Here is a 22202-nt window from a genome sequence, read left to right as displayed (position 1 = left end):
AAAACGATCTCATGAGAAAAAAATTTAGTCACGTACAAACTTAATTTGTGGAGATGAACTGCGCGTGCACAACTAATACTATTTTTGATACATGATTGTTATGCTAACAGTTTTTGTTATGTTTTGCTGTCCTGTAAGCCACCCCGCACGACGCCCAATTTCTGCTTTATATTCTATTATACCCATGGGTATAAAAGTGGGTATATAAATTTCATTAGCAGAAGTGAAGAAAGAATTCATTACTCCATACACACGATACCCAGAGTTCTAACAGAGCAAAAAAAGCCAACATATTTGCCGACCAAGGCAAGCAAGTCGGGTTGGATAAACCTATTGCGTACATTTAACCAAATACTGTATATATATATATATATATATATATATATATATATATATATATATATATATATATATATATATATATATATATATATATATATATATATATATATATATATATATATATATATATATATATATATATATATATATATATATATATATATATATATATATATATATATATATATATATATATATATATATATATATATATATATATATATATATATATATATATATATATATATATATATATATATATATATATATATATATATATATATATATATATATATATATATATATATATATATATATATATATATATATATATATATATATATATATATATATATATATATATATATATATATATATATATATATATATATATATATATATATATATATATATATATATATATCGTGCCCACTGTGAAAGTCGTAAGACTGTTTGTGGGCATGTGACAAATATGTAATTAACTAAATAAAATTGCAACTGTTTATTTAGAAAATTATGTAATTCGGTGAATTTTTTTTTAATGTTTATTTTCTAAGCTTCACTTGCAAAAAAATTAGAGAAGTTGATTCCGTGTTTTAAAAACAAGATCATAGCAATTTTGAAACTGAATTGTTTTGAAAATATATTAACTAAAATTGCACTTTTTTTGCTGATTCATTAGCATCTGAAACAGAGTTATATTTAATGATCTTTCTTTGTGTATTATACTTTTACGTAATGAATTATTGTACAGTCCACGACATATCAAAATTGTTCCTAGTTTACACTCATACTTATGACATTCATTCAAATATTGTGGCAATATGGATGATATGATTAAATGCATTTTGAAAAGTTGTACATTTCATTGGCTGTCACACATAAAATCAGTCTTTTATTATACTTCACTTGTTCCCATAACACTTATTAGGGGTTAAGCTATAGATGGTCTGAGCGAATTAGCAAAATATGCACACTCTCGATGGAAGTATTTTCACCGCATTCTACAAACATATTAATAAAACGACAGATCCAGTTGGGCACATGTTATATAAAAATTGAAAATATGCATGAAGGTCTCGGAGGCTATTTTAACAGTAACTTTTTAACACCGAAAATGATTTTATAAATGCATATGTTTAATCCTCTGCCTTAAATTATTTTAGGGTCATCGTTTTTAGGACGACTTTAAGTGAAAATTTCAGCAGGCAAGGATAATAAAATTTTGTAAGCTCCTTTTGCTAACGCTTGTTTTTATATATAGCAGCAATATTAAATTAAGTCAATTCGGTCGCTAGTTAACCCCCCCCCCCCCCCCACCGCCCACCATGGAAAATATTACATCATCAACCTCTATGTTAAAAAATTATTTAAAAAATACAATCCAGTCACTGAGATTGGCGCAACATCTGTTGTAAGGTTCAATTACCAGCTGCATTCTTAGACTTCAACGTTGGGAAAGCCAACTGTATGTGCTGCCATCTAATTTGTGAATTTTGTACTTTGTACTCATTTGGAGAATGGTTCCAACATTTGTCAACAGGGCCGACACGTAAGGACATCTATCTTCGAAAAGGTTCGTAGGACAAACGCCTGTAGGGCAAACGACTTTAGGGCAAATGCCTTTAGGGCAAATGACTGTAGGGCAAACGCCAGCAAGCATTCATTTTCGGATTATTGAAAATTCGCAAACTTTTAGGGCAAAAGCCTGTAGGGCAAACGCCTGTAGGGCAAACGTCTGTCGAAAAACTTCTTTTAGGGCAAACGCCTTTAGGGCAAATGCCGGAGCTTGGTCCGAATGTGATTATCAAACATTTTGTGCAAACGCCTTTAGGGTAAACGCCTGTAGGACAAACGCCTGTAGGGCAAACGCCTGTAGGGCAAACAACTTTAGGACAAACGCCTTTAGGGCAAACACTCTTAGGGCAAACGCCTGTATGGAATGAGGAATGCGAGAATATGCTTCGAAAATGCGTTTAGGGCAAACGCCTGTAGGGCAAACGACGTACTCCCCCCACAACATAGCTAGCTATTTCTCCTCATGCAATCAAAATTTTCATAACGCTTGAAAATTGTTACTTCAAAAATACACTCATTTTTTCCAACCAAATTAAGAGTCAGCTTGGCTGGGCTAAGGGCGATATCTAATGCAACTGGCTGTGTTACATCCTGACTGTTTCTAATGACTTAAAATATGCAATTTAAATCACGTATGATATTCCATACTCTCTGAACCATGTGTCAAAAAGGTCCGCACATGACAGTATAAATAAAAATCCCGAGCTTTGGACTTACAACTAGGGGTAGATATTAATTACATACTTATTTACTAAATGCAACAGTTTATTTTGGTTCTGATTACACCCTCATCAGGCAGTAATGGTGTGCAAAACTTTTTTTAAAATTCAAATCAAAATCAAAGACAAAAAACTTAGTATTCGCTGAAGTAAGAGTTAAAGTTTCCTTAAATATTTTATAGCATTACCATATTTTATTTCATAATCGTCAACTCGCATAATTGTTGAAGTGCTATTTTAGAGTGTCAAAATTTATAACAAAAATTCTCGCATAAAAATCACATATTTTATTTCCGCTGTTAGATTTTGAACGCTTTGTTTAGGTGGTAAACATGGCCTTGCCAAAGATCACTGTGCAACAGCAATCATATTTCAAGTTGCTGTCAGGCAGTGTGATAGATATAATGAGAAATTACAGTAATAAAAATTACAATAAAAATTAGTTCAGATGTTAAGATGAAACAGCACAATATAATTTCTCATCCAATACGGTCAAATATTTCAGTTCAATACTATTTTTACCGCAAAAATCCTTGAGAGAAGTACCATCACATAAAAATGGAACTACCTAAATACATAAAATAGACACTGTAGAAAGCTCCATGCTTTAAAGTTTAGAAAAAAAAATTTTAAAAATGATTTTAAAACATTACATTAAATACACACTATACATACTGAAAATAAGCAAGCATCTTTAGGGCCCTGCTATAAAGTTACTGAAATGTTAATTAGGTGGGATTGTTATCTAAGCAATGATGTGTATTAGGAGTTATAAATAGCAAATACACCAATCCCTCGCATAGCACGTCTTCAATTAAAGCGAATTCAGTTAGCACGATGTAAATTTTACTGCCCTAGTCTCGAATAGCACGTCTGTAAATTTCAGTTAGCACGAAATCGCCACAGGCTAAAAAAAATCTCGGAAACGACGCGACGTCAGGTATGGAATTCGAGGGGGGAAGAGTGGTTTGGAATGCGAGGGGAAAGAGATGCGCACGCAGATAAACAAACACCGGGCCGTACTGTTGATGCCCGGCCGCAGACCAGGCCGTACCGTACAGAAACCAAAGCAGATGAAATTGGACACGTTTTTTAAAAAAAAGCAAGATGATAGTGTTAATTTCACCCCAGAAAATATTTAACTAACTTTTATGTTTTGTATATGTACATATTGTACATACAGTAAACTCCCGGTATATCGCGCCCCGATTGATCGCGGAATCGGGTATATCGCGGGTCAAACCATGTCCCCCAGTCAGAAATGAATAATAATAATGGAATAAATGGTTGACAGCCGATTAGGATAATTTTGCGTTGTAACTAACAAACTAAGCATCGGGCAGAAAAAAGCCTAGGCGTAGAAAATGTCCGCAGTAAAATTCTAAACAAGATATCTCCGTACATTATTCCTCTATCTTGTAGGGTTTTCAAATTATGGTCCAATCCAGCCCAGTGATATTTTCTGAAACACTAGTTCTTAACTTGATGTAAGTTTTTGGACATACGCCATTGCTAAGAACTTTTTCTGTTTGAAGAAAAACTAATAAATAAAATAAATAAATAAAAATACTCAAAAAAAGACAAAAAACACACAAAATTAAGCAAACAATTGCTGTTGTCAACAAGGATATGAACACCACAAAATATTCCGAAACAGGAATATGGTCAGCAAACAAACAAAGAAAAACAAAGAAAAATGTACTAAGAGAACGAAAAAATCCCCACAAATGATGACAACACAAAAATATTGAAACCCAAAATAATTCAGCACAACAGTTGAAGCGAGACAAAAAACATGACAAAACGAAAAGACAAACAAATACAATAGTTTTACCTACTGTTTAGGTAAAACTATTGTATTTGTTTGTCTTTTCGTTTTGTCATGTTTTTTGTCTCGCTTCAACTGTTGTGCTGAATTATTTTGGGTTTCAATATTTTTGTGTTGTCATCATTTGTGGGGATTTTTTCGTTCTCTTAGTACATTTTTCTTTGTTTTTCTTTGTTTGTTTGCTGACCATATTCCTGTTTCGGAATATTTTGTGGTGTTCATATCCTTGTTGACAACAGCAATTGTTTGCTTAATTTTGTGTGTTTTTTGTCTTTTTTTGAGTATTTTTATTTATTTATTTTATTTATTAGTTTTTCTTCAAACAGAAAAAGTTCTTAGCAATGGCGTATGTCCAAAAACTTACATCAAGACATGCACTCCCATTGCACAAATCTTTTAAAGATAACACTAGTTCTTAACGTCGCTTTATCTCACAAATGAAGCATCGGACAGGGGACCTGATACTGCCCACCGTCCAGCGACATTATCCAGCGTGACTCGGCTGGGGATTGATGTTGGATAGGCTTGGTTGTCGGCAAGCGCTGGATAGGGAGAGGCTAGCCGAGAACATGGAGAGAGGTAGAGATTAGAGCGGGCAGAAACACCAGGGGAAATGGGGGAGGGAATGTGTTCACGCAGCACACAGGCAGAGCATGAGTCACTTGACTGAGCAGCGTCCCTGCGTACAAGGCAAAATCAGGTAGTCCGGTGTTTAAAATTCCACTCCAGAATCTTAATTGGTACTTTACTGGACATCTGTATATAAATGTTTTGTTACAACTTAAACCTACAGACGTAATATTATTGGGTAATTCATTGTATTATACAAGTTCATCTTTTTACTTTGGTATAATGTTTTAACATTAAATAGTAAAGTAAATCGGCTAGCGTATTTTTAATCTTTGCCCAGGAATTCCCAGTGGTCCAATATTTACGTGAACCATACTGTACCACTTTTTCCGTGAGGTAGTAAACAAGTCCCGGAAATGTTTATGTGTAGCGGTCTCCCGACCTTTAAACAGAGGCTGGGGAATATAACACTTGCCGATCCGAGCCACACACACTCAGCAACTCGACACAGCGTTTGGTGAAATAAGTAAAGACAAAGTTTAACACGGTTTTTAATACGGCGTCACTGATTGCGCTAAAATTAAATTGGCGCAATTTTTGTTTCCCACATGTGACCATTTATAATTTACTGTAAGCATGGATAATAAAGTTTAACCACTTGACACGATAGACGATTCTTTATTTTTTATTGTACGAATGCTAGAATCGTTTTTTTTTCCTGTTTCTGCGGCCTGCTTCTACAAAAGACAAGCTATCTGTAAGTAAATCTAGAATTTTTATTTTGTCAATCAAATTCGGTACTTTGCGATTCATATTCGGTTTGAAGTATCACTACGGCCTTTCTTTTTAGAAGACTTTGACCACAGAATCGTGTGTAACCGCACACACTGCACTTACTTTGTTACGGACACTGACGAAGCAGATACTGTGGCTGACACCACGAGACTGGCAGCAGCTTGTGTGCCGCACGTGTGTATGGCGGCGTGTGGCGCGCTCGTAGGCCGTGCGACAAACTGTGCGCGGCACACGGAAAAATAAAAACAATTCAACATTTAATATTTATCTTTAAAATTTATTATTTTTATTTTTTCACCCGTGTTTAGTGGAAACTGCGGATGCAAAGTCCGCACAAAGGCGGGCCGTCTATACTGTGCGTGCTTGCCGACCTATTAGAACACAGGCGGTGTTTTATGCCTTTTGACCTTGGTCACATCGAAACATCGCGGTTATGCAACAACGCGGGTAAAAGTTATGTCCCCCGACAACCGCGTTAAATAGGGAGTGTAGGCCCTACCCGTATTTTAATGTTATGTTTGTGCTCTAGGGAAAATCTAAATCTGTTTATCTGTTAACTGATTTGTTTACATAGCCGCTTTGATAAGAGGTGTGCATAACAAATTAAATGTTTACATATGGCTGTGTGTTTTAAAGTTATATAAAACCGGTTCTTAATTTCATAAAAGTGTTTTAATTTTGTTAAGTTTTAAACGTAATAACAAAGGATCCAGCTGCTTGCAACAGCAGGCAGACAGACGCACGCGCGTGTTGAAGGTCACGCCTGGGCGGGCAAGCCAACCTGCTGACTAACGGTAAATATGTTACCACTTATCTCCCGTTACACTGTGCCATGTTTTCTTTATCTAACGTATTCGGTGGTAGGCTTAATAAGATAAATGATATGACATATGCATTTTCAAGTATTATTCTACGCATTTATATTATGTAAAGATTACTTCCCTACACATCTTGGAACACATTAAATAATTTAGCCTTATATGTATGGGGACTAATGCTTCAGAATACGCGATTTCGATTAACACGAACATTTTTAGGAACGAATTAGTCGTGCTAAGTGAGGGATTGGTGTACTCAAAAAAATAATACTTAATAATTTATTTTACACAAATTATAGAGTTTATATTGCAATTTTATAAGATGCTAAAAAATAGTTTCCCTCTGTCAGGGTTTGAACTTGCTACTATCCTATACTGATTCTTCCATACCGTGCACTTAACCATTCAGCTACAGATATGATGAAGAAACTATGTGTATTCAAGGCTGTATTAAACTTTCATTTGGCACACGTATACATTTGTTACATCATCTAATTTTCAGGAAAGAATTAATGAGGCCAGATATGGGTCTGCCATCTAGACCAAATCACAAAAAAATAAGCATTCTGCATGCACGTAAGTTTGGGCCACTGACAGGTCACGGATAGGACACCAAAATCCATTCCCTAAAACCAAGGGACTGGCCGCGTCCTAGTTAAGGGTCTGGGAGGGGTAATGTGCACTAGGAATACGGTTAGGGTACAGGTGTAGCATATTCAACACCTTAACCCTTATTATTGTGTCTTGGAATACTGGCCTTAGTAAACAAAAGAATTAGGAATTACATTAACAGGTAGTAAGTAATCTTTATAGTTAATAGAAAATGTTAAGTTTATGATTTTTACATTATTATAATTGAAACAATAGATTTTTTTTAAACTCAGAAACATTGTTAATGCCTACTTAAAAAATGTTATGCCCTAATGCTGGCCTGTCCTGTTATGTGATTTTTTTTTTTTGTTGTGTATGTACTCTCAAAATGTAATTCAAACATTTATTTAAACATAATATCAAACATAAAATTAACACTGTATATTAACTTAAATGGGAGTAGTACCTTAATTAAATAATAGTCCACTAGTACACCTACGTAGTTGGGAAACCAATTTATTTGATTAGCATACTCTTATGGAAAAAAAAACATATTTCATTAGCATTCTGTTTTCCTGGAATGAATAAGTGTGTTATTTAAAGGCTGGGTGTACATCACACGCACATTTTGATGGAATTATGTTTGTTTGAAAGACTTTTTCAAGGCATAACCCATAAAGGTTCCAGGTGATGGGACCCCAAGATTGTAGTGGTCATGCCTCAGTGTTGGGAGTAAACCCACAATCTTTGCCACATGAGCAAGATGCAAAACTAGGAACAAGATTATATGGTGAATTGCGAGGAAACCGAAATAACACCTAAAAGCATGTCAATACACTACATAACACCAAAATTCTAGTTACTACTCCACAAGGCACCGAAATGCAATTAAAATAATGAAACTAACAAACATTCCTAACAAAACATTAACTGCAGTGACAAATATTTAATTTTTTAAACAATAAATTCAATAAAAGTAATTTACTTAGCATGAAGTTTGTACCACTATATATATGTAAAAAAATATTGGAAAAGTTTAGTGTTTTTGATCTTGTTACTGTGATTAGTAAGTATCTCATTTTTACATTACAACATTAATAATACATCTATCAACACAGAAATACTTAACAGATTAATTTTATTTATTCCAAAGAGTTAGACAGGCTCTAAACAAATCATTAAATTGTAAAGTTCATCACATTTTAGTGAAAATGACATTGTTTTGGAGAAATTGGTATTATGGAACATTTGTCACATTTGATCAGTAATATGCTATCATTTTTAATAAATAGATTTCATAAAATTTTAAAACAATAACATAGAAATCTCCTGTTTTAAAAATGAAATTGGCCTGAAAATTGAACTGTAAAATCTTGTCTCTAAGCATTAGTGATCATGCCTACAGAGGACCCAATAGCAAAATGCTACAGTCATGTTAATACCTTGCCAAGAGAAGCGACAACCGCAGCGAGAGCATTGGTTAGGCAAGTGTTAGTTGTGCGCATCTTCTCAGACGTAGTAGGCAACTGACTCTCTACTTCAGTCTTTCTGGTCCACGACCTCTGCATATCTGAAACATAATCTGACAATTATTGAAAAAGAACAATAATGAGTCTAGTGATTAGGCACCAAAAGGAAAAAAAATTCAATAATTTTCATCTGTTAAAAAAATAATGTATTTAAAAAAACCACTAAAACCACAAATTTCTGTTCTTTGGGTAGTTTTCCAGCAAAAGGCTTGAACGAAATGTTTTTAAAATTACTACACACTACTATCATTATTATTCATAAATATTAACTTCCAAAATAAGAACCAACATTTGAGTAAACTAAGGAAAGTAAATTTCAAAAATGTTACGTAGTATATGTATTAGGCCCTTAATATATTTTCCCTCAAATATGGTTAAAAAGTAGAGCTGGGCAGGATAGAAAATGTTTTTGAAAAGTTTTTTGGGCAGGTAAAAGTTATTCCCTTGGGAAAATTTTAGGCTTAAGAAATCTAAACATTTAAATGATTTCATGAATGAAAATGCTATCAGTTTTATTGTGACGGCTTTAATTTAGAGACAAGTTGAGTAGTACAATAAAATTTGTGCATAACACACATGCATCTACCGACAGACAGTAATTCCCTTGTCCCATCTTTACTGGCGCCCGGGTGCATGCAGAGACAGTCACCGTCCCAAAATGCACCCGGCTCAATGTTGCTGCGTGACCTTGGACCATGAGTCCCGCCTGCAGCATAGGGGAGTGAGATATCGCCTCTTCCCCTCCCTACACCATCTACACAGCATGCTGCATTACTCCATTTTTAGTATATTAGTACTAGGCGAGCTGGGTAAACATTGTCAGCTTACTGGCCGCAAAATATTTATTTGTGGCAAGAATCAATTTATGTGACTATTTTACATACAAATTATCGGCAGTTCATATGACCTACCATTCTAAAGATGATAGATACGATTCCTTATATGATACAATTCCTCCACAGCTTGAGAATCTACGGTTCCAATTCCAAGTAGAATCGGTGGAATCGAAGCACTGAAGAATCTACATGCCCATCTCTAGTAGATGCAAATACTTAGTGAGCAAATGTGATAACCTCTGAAGGCATCATGAAGCGCAGCCACCACCGTCGTCAGTTCCGACAGCAGCCTTGCCTGTGAGGACGGAGGGTTCTGACCGGATCTTCTGCCTGCAAAAAGCAACACAGATCGCACGACCATCTCGCATGTAACCTTGTCATAGTCTGATTTTCAACTTCCACTCCCTAAATTTTTATCTTCGATGAAATGATTTGAACAATTGAACTAAGCGAAATATGCATTTAAGTTTACCTTTTAAGAAATATTATAGTTTAGGTCAATGATATGTGAGGAGATGTTAAATCCACTTTACATACTTTTAGTCTCATTACTTTTTTAAATCTTCTTTAGTTTTTAAAAATCTAGAAATGTATACTTTGTGTAGGTCCTGTTTACGTGAAAAAAATATATAAGTTGGTGAACTGCTTTATTTAGTACTTACTGTGTGTCTTAATGATTTAAATGTTAAGTGGTTTTAGATTTTTGGTTGAATTTGATGGAAGTTATAGAGATGATCACATATATTTATTGAGAAAAGTTTCTGCAACCCAACCACACTTTAAAGAGGCCAAATTTTCACAATCAAACGATACAAAATTATGCCCTAAAAACTGTTGTAACTAAGATGGCGAATTTTTGTTTTTACTACCGAAGGGCCAATCAAATCCTCAAATACCATCAAATCTTCAAATACCATCAAATCCTTAGTGATTGAATATTCAAGGAAAAAGATTTGAAGAAAAATATTAGAAGAGATAAAGTAAATAAAAAATCCAATACTGATAAACTCTGAACTTTACTAGGTCAAATTTTTTCTTTATACATATCCTGTAAACATTCCCCAAGACATTGTACTTTAAACATATAATTATATAAATAAAATTACTGTAAGTATTGATTCTGGAAACTTAGTTTACAAAACAAACATTTAAAGAGCTGAAGACCATGGTAATATTTGTCATTTAATGTAATATTTATTTTTTGACCCTTGACACATAGATTTGGATTTTATTTGAGGTACTTCCTGGGATTCAAATTTAAGATTTGGATTCAAGAAAAATGGGATCTGACCCACCACTAGTTTTTACCTTTCTTATTTCACACATGCGCTTGCTTGTTTTGCCTACATTTGTGACTGTTAATCAATGTTAGGTTGGTAGCACTAAATTTATTCCATTAGGTGGAGTTAAATTTCCAGTTAGTATATGCATACACAGTAGTGATGGGTCAATTCCTGTTTTTTCCCGGTTCTCGGTTCGGTACCGGTTCTTAAAAATTGGTTCTCGGTTCTCGGTTCCTCGGTTCTGACTTAAAAAAATAAAATAAATATTATTCACACATTATTTATGAGGTTTTTTAAGTAATAAACTATTTACTGTTTTGGCTACAAAAAAGCACTAAAAAGCATGTGTCCATACTTACAACTTCAACAATTTACTGTTTATAACACTGAAAATAATAATTTGTTTGTATTGTTCTGTCCTCAATGTTTTTTATTGTATGCTTACAAAGAAATGCATTGGCATAATGATTCAGTCTTTAAAGAGGCTATCAAAGCAAATTAAAAGGTTTAGTATAGTTTTCAAGCTACAGTAAACACACCAACCTTAATAAAACTAAAATTTACTATATTAATTAAACCCTACTTTAAAACATAGGAATAAAAAGAAAAAGTTACAATAATGGAAATAAATACAATGATGGTGAACTTTCAAAGAATTAAAATATTAAATTGTCCATCAAACTTATTGCCTACATTGAATTCAGTATGTTTGCACAGTCAACAGTAAATTACTGCCACACTTCTGATGCCATTTCTTACACAATTTGCTCTATTTGGCCAGAATAATTATACTTTAGAAGTGTCAACAAGCATTTTGTAACTTCCCCCTTCAAAAAAATCCCGTTTGTCTAAATGAGAAAGTTACTAGCCATTACACTAGATGACTGCAGATGCAGTGAACTTACATTCCAAAGCACTGCACAAAAAAATGCATAAAATTTTATAACGCCGAAAATTATTACGGAAAATTTGTAATCAATCATTAATTATATTAAACAAATATTCTGTGGAATTTGCAATACACCAGTCACTCTTACTAACGTGTCAACGACTCAATTAACTGCCTATTTTTAAAAACAAATTGAAACAAACATGGCGTCTTTCTGTTCTCACATCTCTGCTGAGGCACGTCATAGAGTTGCACACTTCTATGAACTACATCTATGGCACCTTCAACTGTTATGTTTTGATTGTAAAACGTACTTTGTTTACAGATGTGGCTAGAACATTAAATATTTTCACGTGTTATTTATTTTATAGTTAGAGATGAATATTATTCCGCGGAAGTCCAAAATAATAATTCATATGTGGTTTGGGCGTGAGTTGAGTCATTTCATGCTGCAGTTAAGTTATAGTGAAGGACTATTTTCGTAAAGGGTTTTGCTATACTGCCGGTACCGGTACCGGCACCGACATTTTAGCTGCGGTTCTCGGTGCCGGTTAAAATGCTGAGAACCGTAGGAACCGAGAACCGAGAACCGGTACCGACCCATCCCTAATACACAGAAAGTGCGGTGTTTGTATAAGGATTAACTTTTGAATGATCTATAAATGTGAGAACATTTAACAAATATCAATTTGATCAAAATGACCAATAAATTAAGGGAACATTTTTCAATTTGTGTTGAAGACCCCAAATACATATGTCATTTTTAAAAAGGTACAGTAGAAACCTGTTATAATATTTTTTCAAGGGATTATAAGCAAGAAAATATTACAAGTAGGAAATATCAATAAGCATTTATCATTGTTTGAAATTTTCACCGATGGACTCATCAAGCTATGTAAATAAATATAATGTTAAACCCACTGATGGGTACACTTAATGCTTGAATGTGCTTAAGAGGCCACTCTAGTGTTTCAGGGGCACTACGCAACCCGCGTTAACCTCATAAGATTCAATGCTATTGTTACGATCGCGCTTGGCTGCAGTGCTTGGCGTCGCCGCGCTCGTTCGGCCTGTCTGCGCCCCCTTCCACCCGCATCCTCTCCTTGGTATCTCGTGTCATACTATCACGCGACATCCTGACCGTCGCAGCGCGCACCTGCCTCAGATCGAGTTACTTAAAGAGGCCGCACTGCGGAATAAAAGGACTCAGACATGTTTATCGGCGCGTTTTGTGGGAACCCGATGCTTTTTGCGTCTATCGGCGTTCTTTGAGCAGCCGCCGCAACCTTCGAGGACTCACGACGCGTTTCTGGGCATTTCGACGGCGAAGGTCGCGCGATATCTCGGAGACATGCCCGATTGTTCTGGACGGGAACCCAAGGGCTATATAAGGAGGTTGGGCCGACCTTAGAGTCAGTCTGAGTAGGAGTCGGAGTGGGGAGTTCTCCCGCGGCGGAGTTTCCGGGCGATAGTGCCGCGGGTGCGGCAGAGTGGCGAAGTCCTTGGACGAAGGTTCCAGGGCAGGGAGTGAGTGAGATCAGTGGAGTCGGGAGTTTCCGGGCGATAGAGTCGCGGGCGCGGCGGAGTCCCGAGTGAAGTTGCGAGCGAGTCGTCGTGTGGGATCTCGGCGAAGGGTGTGACGGCGGCGGCGGAGTGCGGCGATGGAATCCCGCGGCGGAGACCCACAAGGGGTGCTGCGGCGAGAGTTGCGCCGGAAGTGCGGCCCAGCAAGGTGTGTGAAACGAGTGACTGGGGAATTGACATTTCTTTACGTGTAATTAATTATCTGCCAATTTAGAAGATTATTTGTGACAAGTAGTGGTAATAAATAAAACTGTGTGTGTGAAATAAAATCTATTAATTCGGCTATCCTTTACGAACCCGCAAAGAAATCGTAACACTATTTTCATTTTGCTTATAACTAATTAACTAATTAACTAATATAGATTTCGAAATGATGCTTGCTTGATATGTAAGACGATACTCTTATCAAAGCCCCTTTCTTCAAAAAACGTGCATAAATTATGGTTTTACACTAATCTTTACTAATATGTATAAGTGTATTGTCTAGGTTTGAACCATAATTTATGCACGTTTTTGAAGAAAGGGGCTTTGATAAGAGCATCGTTGTCTTACATATCAAGCAAGCATCATTTCGAAATCTATATTAGTTAATTAGTTATAAGCAAAATGAAAATAGCATTGAATCTTATCAGGTAAACGCGGGTAGCGTAGTGCCCCTGAAACACTGGAGTGGCCTCTTAAGCAAGCCAACAATTTTTCAACTTCATGCATACGACTTCTACCTATTTTAATTGTCTTTAAAGACACACTAACACATTTCTGTGACATTGTCTTAACGATTCATGACAACAAAGTTTAGAGCAGGAATGCCTAATTTCAATTTCTTCGCCACGTGAAAATGTGTAATTATAGGATTTCACTCTACAAATTAAATTAATTAAACTTTATCATCAATATAAAACAGTATTTTTTTTTTGCCATAAAGGATTAGTTGGCAACTATAATATTGTAGGACTACTCACGTACATCTGAAAAAACACTAGAATTACAAGGAATGGAAAAACCTTTTTTTTCCATGACAAGGGTGCCAACATATGCATAACTACGATTGTTATGTACTGTCAATACATCAACTATACTTTTGTTTTTGCAACTAATCCTATTTGAACTATCTACATCTATAGTATAAGAGTGATAGTAAACAACACCAAATTTAAAGTATTAAGTAAACATTTAAACTTGTTAAACTTCACAGATGGGATAAAGTTGGATTACTTTTTTTTTTATTTATTTAAATTTAGAAAGCATATATAAGCAGGAATTGCACCATTCATGAAACAATATACGCAGGAAATAAATATATTGTCCTTAAGGGGAAAATTTCGGGACTTAAAATAGAAGCAGGAAAACATTATAAGCAGAAACATAACAGGGTTCCACTGTATTGTAAACAAAAATTTCTCGTGGTGACCCGAGCCGAACAACAAGCGCTATGAAGAAGCATTTGAAATAAATAAATTTCTTTTATTTCTTGTACATTATTTAGGTTTAGAGACCTAGATTCAGATTCGAGAAGTAGATTCAAGGTACTCTTTGCGATTCGTATTCAAGAAAATTTAGAATAAACCTTTACTAATTAAAACATAATTTTTCTGAAAATAAGACACTAAAAATTCTTTAGATTTTTTAATTGAGTCCAGTCTCGTTCAGTAATAATACCTTAGAATTGAGTGTAGTCCTAACTAATTACTTTTTGCTTGAGCCAAGTCCAATCAAAAACCAAGTTGAGCTCAGGGATTGGTGCAAAACTTTTTGAGAACAATTTTATGTTCCTGGTGATTCACAATATATATTTTCACCATATTTAAGTCCATATTTGTATTCTATGTGACAGTCATTTGTGTCAAGTGAATAGGTAAAGTATAATTATCAACTTAACCAATTTATCATTGCTTTTAAGATTGATTATTTTATTCCCACTGTATTCTAGAACTCAAAAGTTGTGAAGGCACTTGAAGTCAAGGAAAAATAGTGAAGTTTAGAGAATTAAAAATTAGAAAATATCAAAATTATTATGCATAATTTTTATAGATTTTAATAGTTTTCATCTTACAATTTAAATAGAAAGTGATTCTGAAGGAAAACTCATTTTTCCGAAATAAAAAAAAAGAAAATTAAGAATTTTTTTTTTCAGACATACATATTTTCAAATTATTCTCTATGAGAACGTTGATATTTTTGAAGTAGTTTACCATTTTAATGAGCGGTCAGTTAAGGAATATTGTAAATATTGTGAGAGAAAATACAGTAGAGTCTCGCTAATTCGGACCCCGCTAGTCCGGACATCCGGTTAATCCGGACGGATATAAAAAATACGTAAATGATGAATAAGAATATTGTGACAAAGGAAAATAAGAAAATATATTTGTAAGCGAGGGTCCTCTTGCCCTCAGTAGCCGGGAGTATTACCGCTAGTTTTCCATTCATCGTCTTTTCCAAGAAGTGACTCACTCTATCTATACCTGCGAGTTGTTTTGTTTTGTTCCCTTCAGTCGATGGTTACTCGTGCTGGTGACAAGTGTTTGTGACAGTTTAATTTTATTCAGTGCGAGCATTGTATTGTGTACACTTATTAAGAGCAACGTAATGGCTACTAAACGTAAGAAAGTGACTCTAACTATGGAGCAAAAACTCCAAGCCTTATTTCGTATTGATGCGGGTGAATAATTAACTAGAATCGCGCAAGATCTAGGAGTGGGAAAACAAACTGTTTCTGATTGGAAAAAAAATCGGAAAGAAATTGAAGATTTTTGTGCTAAAATGGTGAGTAAGGACAGTCTGGGTAACAGAAGCACGTTAAAAAAACCAAAAAATGAAACTTTAGAAGAGGCTTTGTACATTTCGTTTTGCCAACAAAGTGAAGAAGGCGTTCCGCTGTCGGGCGTAACATTACAAGCGTTCGCGCTCAAACTCAATGAAAAATTAAAATGTGACCCTGCTTTTACTGCCAGTGTGGGATGGTTATCTCGTTGGAAAGATCGACACGGTATTCGTGAACTTAGTGTAAGTGGTGAAATGTTGTCAGGTGACAATAGTGCAAGTGAAGACTTTAAAGTAAAATTTGAAAAGTTTGTTAAAGATGAAAACTTAGAGCCTTGCCAAGTGTTTAACGCTGATGAAACAGGATTAAATTACAAAATGCTTTCAAAAAAAAACATTAGCATCAAAATTGGATTCTGTAGCCAAAGGTCATAAGGTAAAAAAAGAAAGAGTAACTTTACTTCCTTGTAGTAATGCTTCTGGCAACTTGAAAATTCCACTATTGGTTATAGGTAAATCGGCTAAGCCTAGGGCCCTTAAAAATCTTGATAGAAATGCTCTTCCAGCCCAGTACACTTCACAAAAATCAGCATGGATGGACAGAAAAATTTTTAAAGCTTGGTTTTTTGAAACATTTGTTCCTAAAACAAAAAAGTTTTTGAGAGACGAAAACCGCCCAGAAAAAGCTGTGTTGTTAATTGATAATGCACCATGCCACTCGAGTGAAGAAGAATTGCGAGACGGTGAAATTTTCGTAAAATTTCTGCCACCAAACGTGACTGCTTTGATACAACCAATGGATCAAGGGGTGATTGAAGCAATAAAACGGCGATATAGGAAAAAAATGATCATGTTTCTTTTAGAGCAACAAGAAGCAGACCCGTCAGCTAACTTAATGGATCATATTAAGAAAGTGACAATGAAGACTGTCATTTACTTGGTCGCAGAAGCATGGGAAGAAATTAAGCCGTCAACTCTTCAAAAAAGCTGGAAAAATTTGTGGCCAAGCATTTCACAGGAAAAACAGGAACAAGACGAAACTCAACCAACTTCAACTAGCTTTGATTTTGTACATGTTTTTCAACAGTTGGAGGGTTGTGCCAACATAGAGGAGAATGACATATCAGAATGGATTAACGATGACAACGGTATTGGTCATCAAATGTTAAGTGAAGATGAAATTGTGGAGGCATGCATTGCAAACACAGCAACTGAAATAGACAGTTCGGAAGATGACGATGGAGGTACGGAGGAATCAGCTGGCCCAACTCATGGCGAAGCGACTACAATGCTGGAGGGGTTGCTGAGTTACTTTGAGAAGCAAAGCGACACAACGTCTGCTGAGCTACTGACGTTGAGGCGCCTACGAGATCGCACGGCAAAACGACGGCAATCTTCTTTAAAACAAAAGAATATTACAGACTTTTTCGAGTAAATTAATTGTTTTAAACTTTAATTGTTTTATACTTTTTAATTACATGTAGGTATGTACAATACATATTATTGTTTTATATATGTTACATACATATGTATATAGTTTCTTAAGTACCTTATAATAAAACGCAGTTGATTTTTAAGCATAAAGATTTTTTATTTAGCCTATAAAACTTGTTTTTGATACATTTTAAAGTTGATTACGGATGATCCGGACTTTCGGTGATCTGGACAGGGTCCGGTCCGGACAAGTCCGGATTAGTGAGACTCTACTGTAATGCAAAAATGGCAAAAAATACCAAAAAAATTGTACATGATTGTATGCTTGTTGCACATCAAATCAGAATTGCACTTTAAGAAAAATACAGCTGAGTCTCATCCTGTTGAGTAAAATTAACTTGATTTTTTAATTGAGAAGTTGTAGCTACTCATTTAACTCTACTTGAGTTTCCAAGTTCTGGGCCCATCTGTACTAAAAATGACACTACCCTATAATAATAACTAAACACAAGCCCTTATGTTTACACTTATTTATTTTGTTACCAAAGAGAGGAAGTATGGATTCTATCACAGCATTTAATTATTAGGAAGACATACAAACCAAATTATGTTATATTTAGGAAATTTAAATGTGATTTTATAAACGGAGACAAACTCGAACAAAACATAAAAAAAAGTATTTAAATTTTTTTTGTAATTTTTACAGTTAAAATTTTTTCAAAAACGAAATACCAGATGCCACAAGGAAACAAATTCAAGAGTTTGACTACAATAATAATAAAAACACTAGGTTATAGCCTGTGCAATAGGAAAACAAGACGAATCCAAGCGGAGACACTCACTCTGAGATGCAAGCAGTTTGACATACATGTTGAGCTTGGAAATCTGGGCACCCACGGCTGTGAAATGACCAAGCACTTCCTTGTTGGCCGCACACAGCTTCTCCGTGGCAGACATTGCAGCACTCTCCTCCTCCAAGCTGGCAAGCAACATGAACCAGACAAAAACTGTATAGAGCTAAGAAGTAATAAAAAAATGGGAACTTAAAAAAAGTTTGTAATACTTCAGACCTCTGGCTAGCTCAAAACTGGTCTACAGTGCACCTACATAAACACTTTAAAAGTTTGATTGAACTATGAAAAAAATGTTTAATTTCCCACAATAAATGATGATGTTGATTACTGAAATAACATTTCTCGGAAACAAACTGATTTTAATTGTTTTTTTTTATTAATCCTTCAAGAAAATTCACTAGTCACAATGGCCACCATCTCTCGATCATGAACGTACATATATGTTTCGAAAATATAAACAGGTCGCACAAAACATCTGCACTGACTCCAAAATACCAATTTACTGTTTGTGGGTACTGAAAGATGAAATTTTATGCTGTTCACAAGTAAATCCCATGGTTGTTGCAACTCACATTACAAGCCAAAGAACTACGTCATTGGAACAATGATGAAATTACTCTATCATCGTTGTGGGCTGTTACCCATGACAGTAATCAAAATTTCCAATTAAAATTTCCCAAAAAAAAAAAAAAAAAAGTGAAACATAACTGTAGAGCCCTAACCAAAACTGCGAAATTCTCTGCCTCCATATTATTTTGTTGAATCCGAGCAACCGCCCAACACAAAACCTCTCGGTAACTTGTACTGATGCTGACTAACTCCATAACCACCCTTCTCTTCTGAGAAAGACAAAGGTGCCCATGTGATGTGATTCTTGACCAATCACAAAAATGTAGAGAAAAAATATAACCCAATACTAGCACATGGCAACAACGTTTCACCCAAATCACAAGTCTCTACAACGCTTACATAACTGGCAAACTATTACTAAGCCAGCTTTCAGAAAAAGAACCATAGTAAATAATACAAAGAAAATTACACTAACACATAAAATCTTAAACAACAAGGGAAAAAAATCAGGTAAAAATACAACTTTTTTCACAAAAAAGTCGATCAATCTACAGAGATATTTAAAAAAAAATTCAATTCAATGTAAATTATGTTCATAAAATATGCTGCAAATGCACAAATACCTCTTAAAAGAACAAATAGCTGTTATTTACATCATATCAGAAAACCTAACATGGTATTATTTCTGATAACAAAAACCCAATAAATCTTTACAAAGTGGGGAGGGCAGTAAGTAGCCTGGGTTGTTACAAGTTGTTTGATAGTGCAAGACATGCTTTAAATACAAACAAAGGCATGCACATAATTTTTTTTTTTACATGGTATACATAAAGTTTAACGTAGACCTACTGAATATGAGTGTCTACTGAATTTAGAAATAAGAATACACATTATCATCAAAATCTCACAAACTATTTGTACAAACACACAGATAATAAATTTATGTCATTATGGACGACAACTGATATTTGTACAAATATTTTCATAGTAAAAAATAAATTGAAGCAAAAGATTGATCTACCAATGCACTGCAGCAGTTCATATGTTTATTCTCTGTTGGGACAGTCTTGAAAGATGTACTGTTAAACAGTTGTGTTTTTTATGGTGAATAATTGACACAAAATGAAGAAACGGCTGATCGGTATAGTAGAATTTTGGATATGGTCCTTGAGAGGAATAAAACTGAATGGAATAAAGGTAGTTTATTTATGTGTTTCAAATCATTGTATTGCCACTATGCAGAAACCTGAAAAAATAGAATGTTCTATAATGCAAACAAATAAAAAAAAATAAAAAAATGGGATAACATAATATTATGAAGATTTTTATATTAAAAAAACATCAATGCACTAAATTAACAACTTTGTTTTGATATGGCGAGTTTTTCTTATTTAATAAATTTTTGATTAGATACTTAAACATTTCACTCTTGTTTAGTGTTACTTGTAAGTAAAAACATTTGCTGCATTTTGAACGTATTAATCTGCATGCACTTGAATAAGAGTATTGTTTATTTCCATACTGTGCAATCAAAAGTTAGGTTCCAGATGGTTTACGCAACCAATAAAATGGCGGCGGAACTTAAAGACACGTCCCTTCATTAGACGTTCCTAATGGTTGCCTAAGAACAGAGAGGTTTGTAGTTAAAGTGGTCTATATTTTCAATCAGAAGAAAAAATTTCTCTTAGTAGTTTTATTATTACAGCACTTGTTTTCACAGAAGAAACAGAAAAATAATTTTAATTTTGCATTGTTGTTTACATTGCGAACCTCTAATTGCATAATGTATGGTTACTCCACAATTTTCATGCTGAAAAACACTGACGTCGCCCCAAGTCTTTGCCCCGATGTGCATGTGTGTGGAAAAGTGTTGATAAAGGGGGGAATTGAACGAAAGGAAAGAGGTGTGGGAACGCGGGCCAAAGACACACTAGGAAGAGGGGAGTGATTGGGGGAGAGATAATCTCGCATGCTGGATCATCGCGCGCGCAGTATCGCGCCGGTTGCTAAAGACGACACATCAGAAGTCGCGCAGCTGTCGCAGCAGTGACGAGTGTTGCTGTGGACAGCGGAGTCGTGAGACGCGCTGGAGGCGCGTGCTCGCGGACGCTCGCGGACGGACGCGGGACGCAACCATGGCGAGGGAACTTCTCAGGTTCGTCATCTCGTTCCACTACGAGAATTTGCGGTACTCTCCGGGACAGTGACACACCTGCGCTAGGCTTGATCCCCCAGGCCACGAGGCTCGAACCCCTCTACCACCCACCTGAGCAGCCAGGACTTCAACCACTACTACAGACGGGATCAGCCCCAGCGACATCAACACATCATTTCAGTACGGAAAAGCAACACCTATTTTTGATAGAAAAACCTATTTTTTCAGGTCTCTACTAATATGGTATTTTGAGGTTAGTTATAATTTTTGGAATGATCGTTCCAGTTTCGCATCGGATCTGGGAACCTGTCTACGCTGTTATCGCCACATCCTGGAGTGTGTAATGAACTCTGTACAGATGTAGAAGAATGCTGTGGTGACAATATCAGGTGTGAAGAATCCTCGCCACTTCGTGTTAATGAAGATGAAGATAATATTCCAGTGCTCCATTTTAATGGAAGATGATAGTGATGTTGATAAAACATACCATCCGACTGAAGAAAGTGAAAGTAGTGATGGAGGCTTACATAGTAAAAGGAGGAAGATTGACACGAAAAGTAAGCTAGGTGGGCATACTGATAATGCAAATGCAACGATGCTGAAAGTGCAGAGGAACATCCAACTGTATCATTGAATACCAACACAAAAACCTTGGTCAAGGAAAAGTCGCAAAGGAAGAACTCACAAGATGAATAAAGGATAAGCTTATACCAATTACAAAGGAGCAGTAGTTGAGACTAGACAAATGAAACCATTAAACAATGCAGGAAAAAGTGTAGCCATTTCCTGAATGAGGATTTGCGGAATTATATTTTCCGTGAGTACTGGGCTCTTGATTCTCGGGACAAAAGAGTAGCCTTTGTAGCCTTTGTAGCTGCACATGTTACATCCAAAGAAAAGTCATCAAGTAGTAAAAGAAAAGCAGAAAGTTCCAAGACAAGGAATGTAACACATCAGTATTTCTTAGAATGCAATGGGAGTAAACATGCTGTATGTAAGGGTTGTTTTTGCATAACACTAGGCGAAAAAGAAAAATTCATAAAATTGGTTCACAAAAATAAGATCTT

The 22202-nt window shown here is 35.3% G+C and overlaps 1 protein-coding gene across 1 annotated transcript in view; it reads right to left on the bottom strand.

Annotated features, from left to right (window-relative positions):
* The window catches only part of LOC134531019 (protein phosphatase 1 regulatory subunit 21), a 124689-nt gene that overhangs the window by 57958 nt on the left and 44529 nt on the right, over positions 1 to 22202 (bottom strand). Inside the window, exons 9-11 of the mRNA XM_063366461.1 lie at positions 18399 to 18535; positions 9844 to 9936; positions 8684 to 8811 (exon numbers count right to left, since the gene is read on the bottom strand). Coding sequence (XP_063222531.1) covers positions 8684 to 8811; positions 9844 to 9936; positions 18399 to 18535 — 358 coding nt within the window. The remainder of the gene's footprint in view (positions 1 to 8683; positions 8812 to 9843; positions 9937 to 18398; positions 18536 to 22202) is intronic.

This window comes from Bacillus rossius, chromosome 3, assembly GCF_032445375.1.
Source record: "Bacillus rossius redtenbacheri isolate Brsri chromosome 3, Brsri_v3, whole genome shotgun sequence".
Classification (NCBI taxonomy): Eukaryota; Metazoa; Arthropoda; class Insecta; order Phasmatodea; family Bacillidae; genus Bacillus; species Bacillus rossius.
Note: the sequence above shows the minus strand (reverse complement) of the source record. Positions and strands in the feature narration are given on the sequence as shown.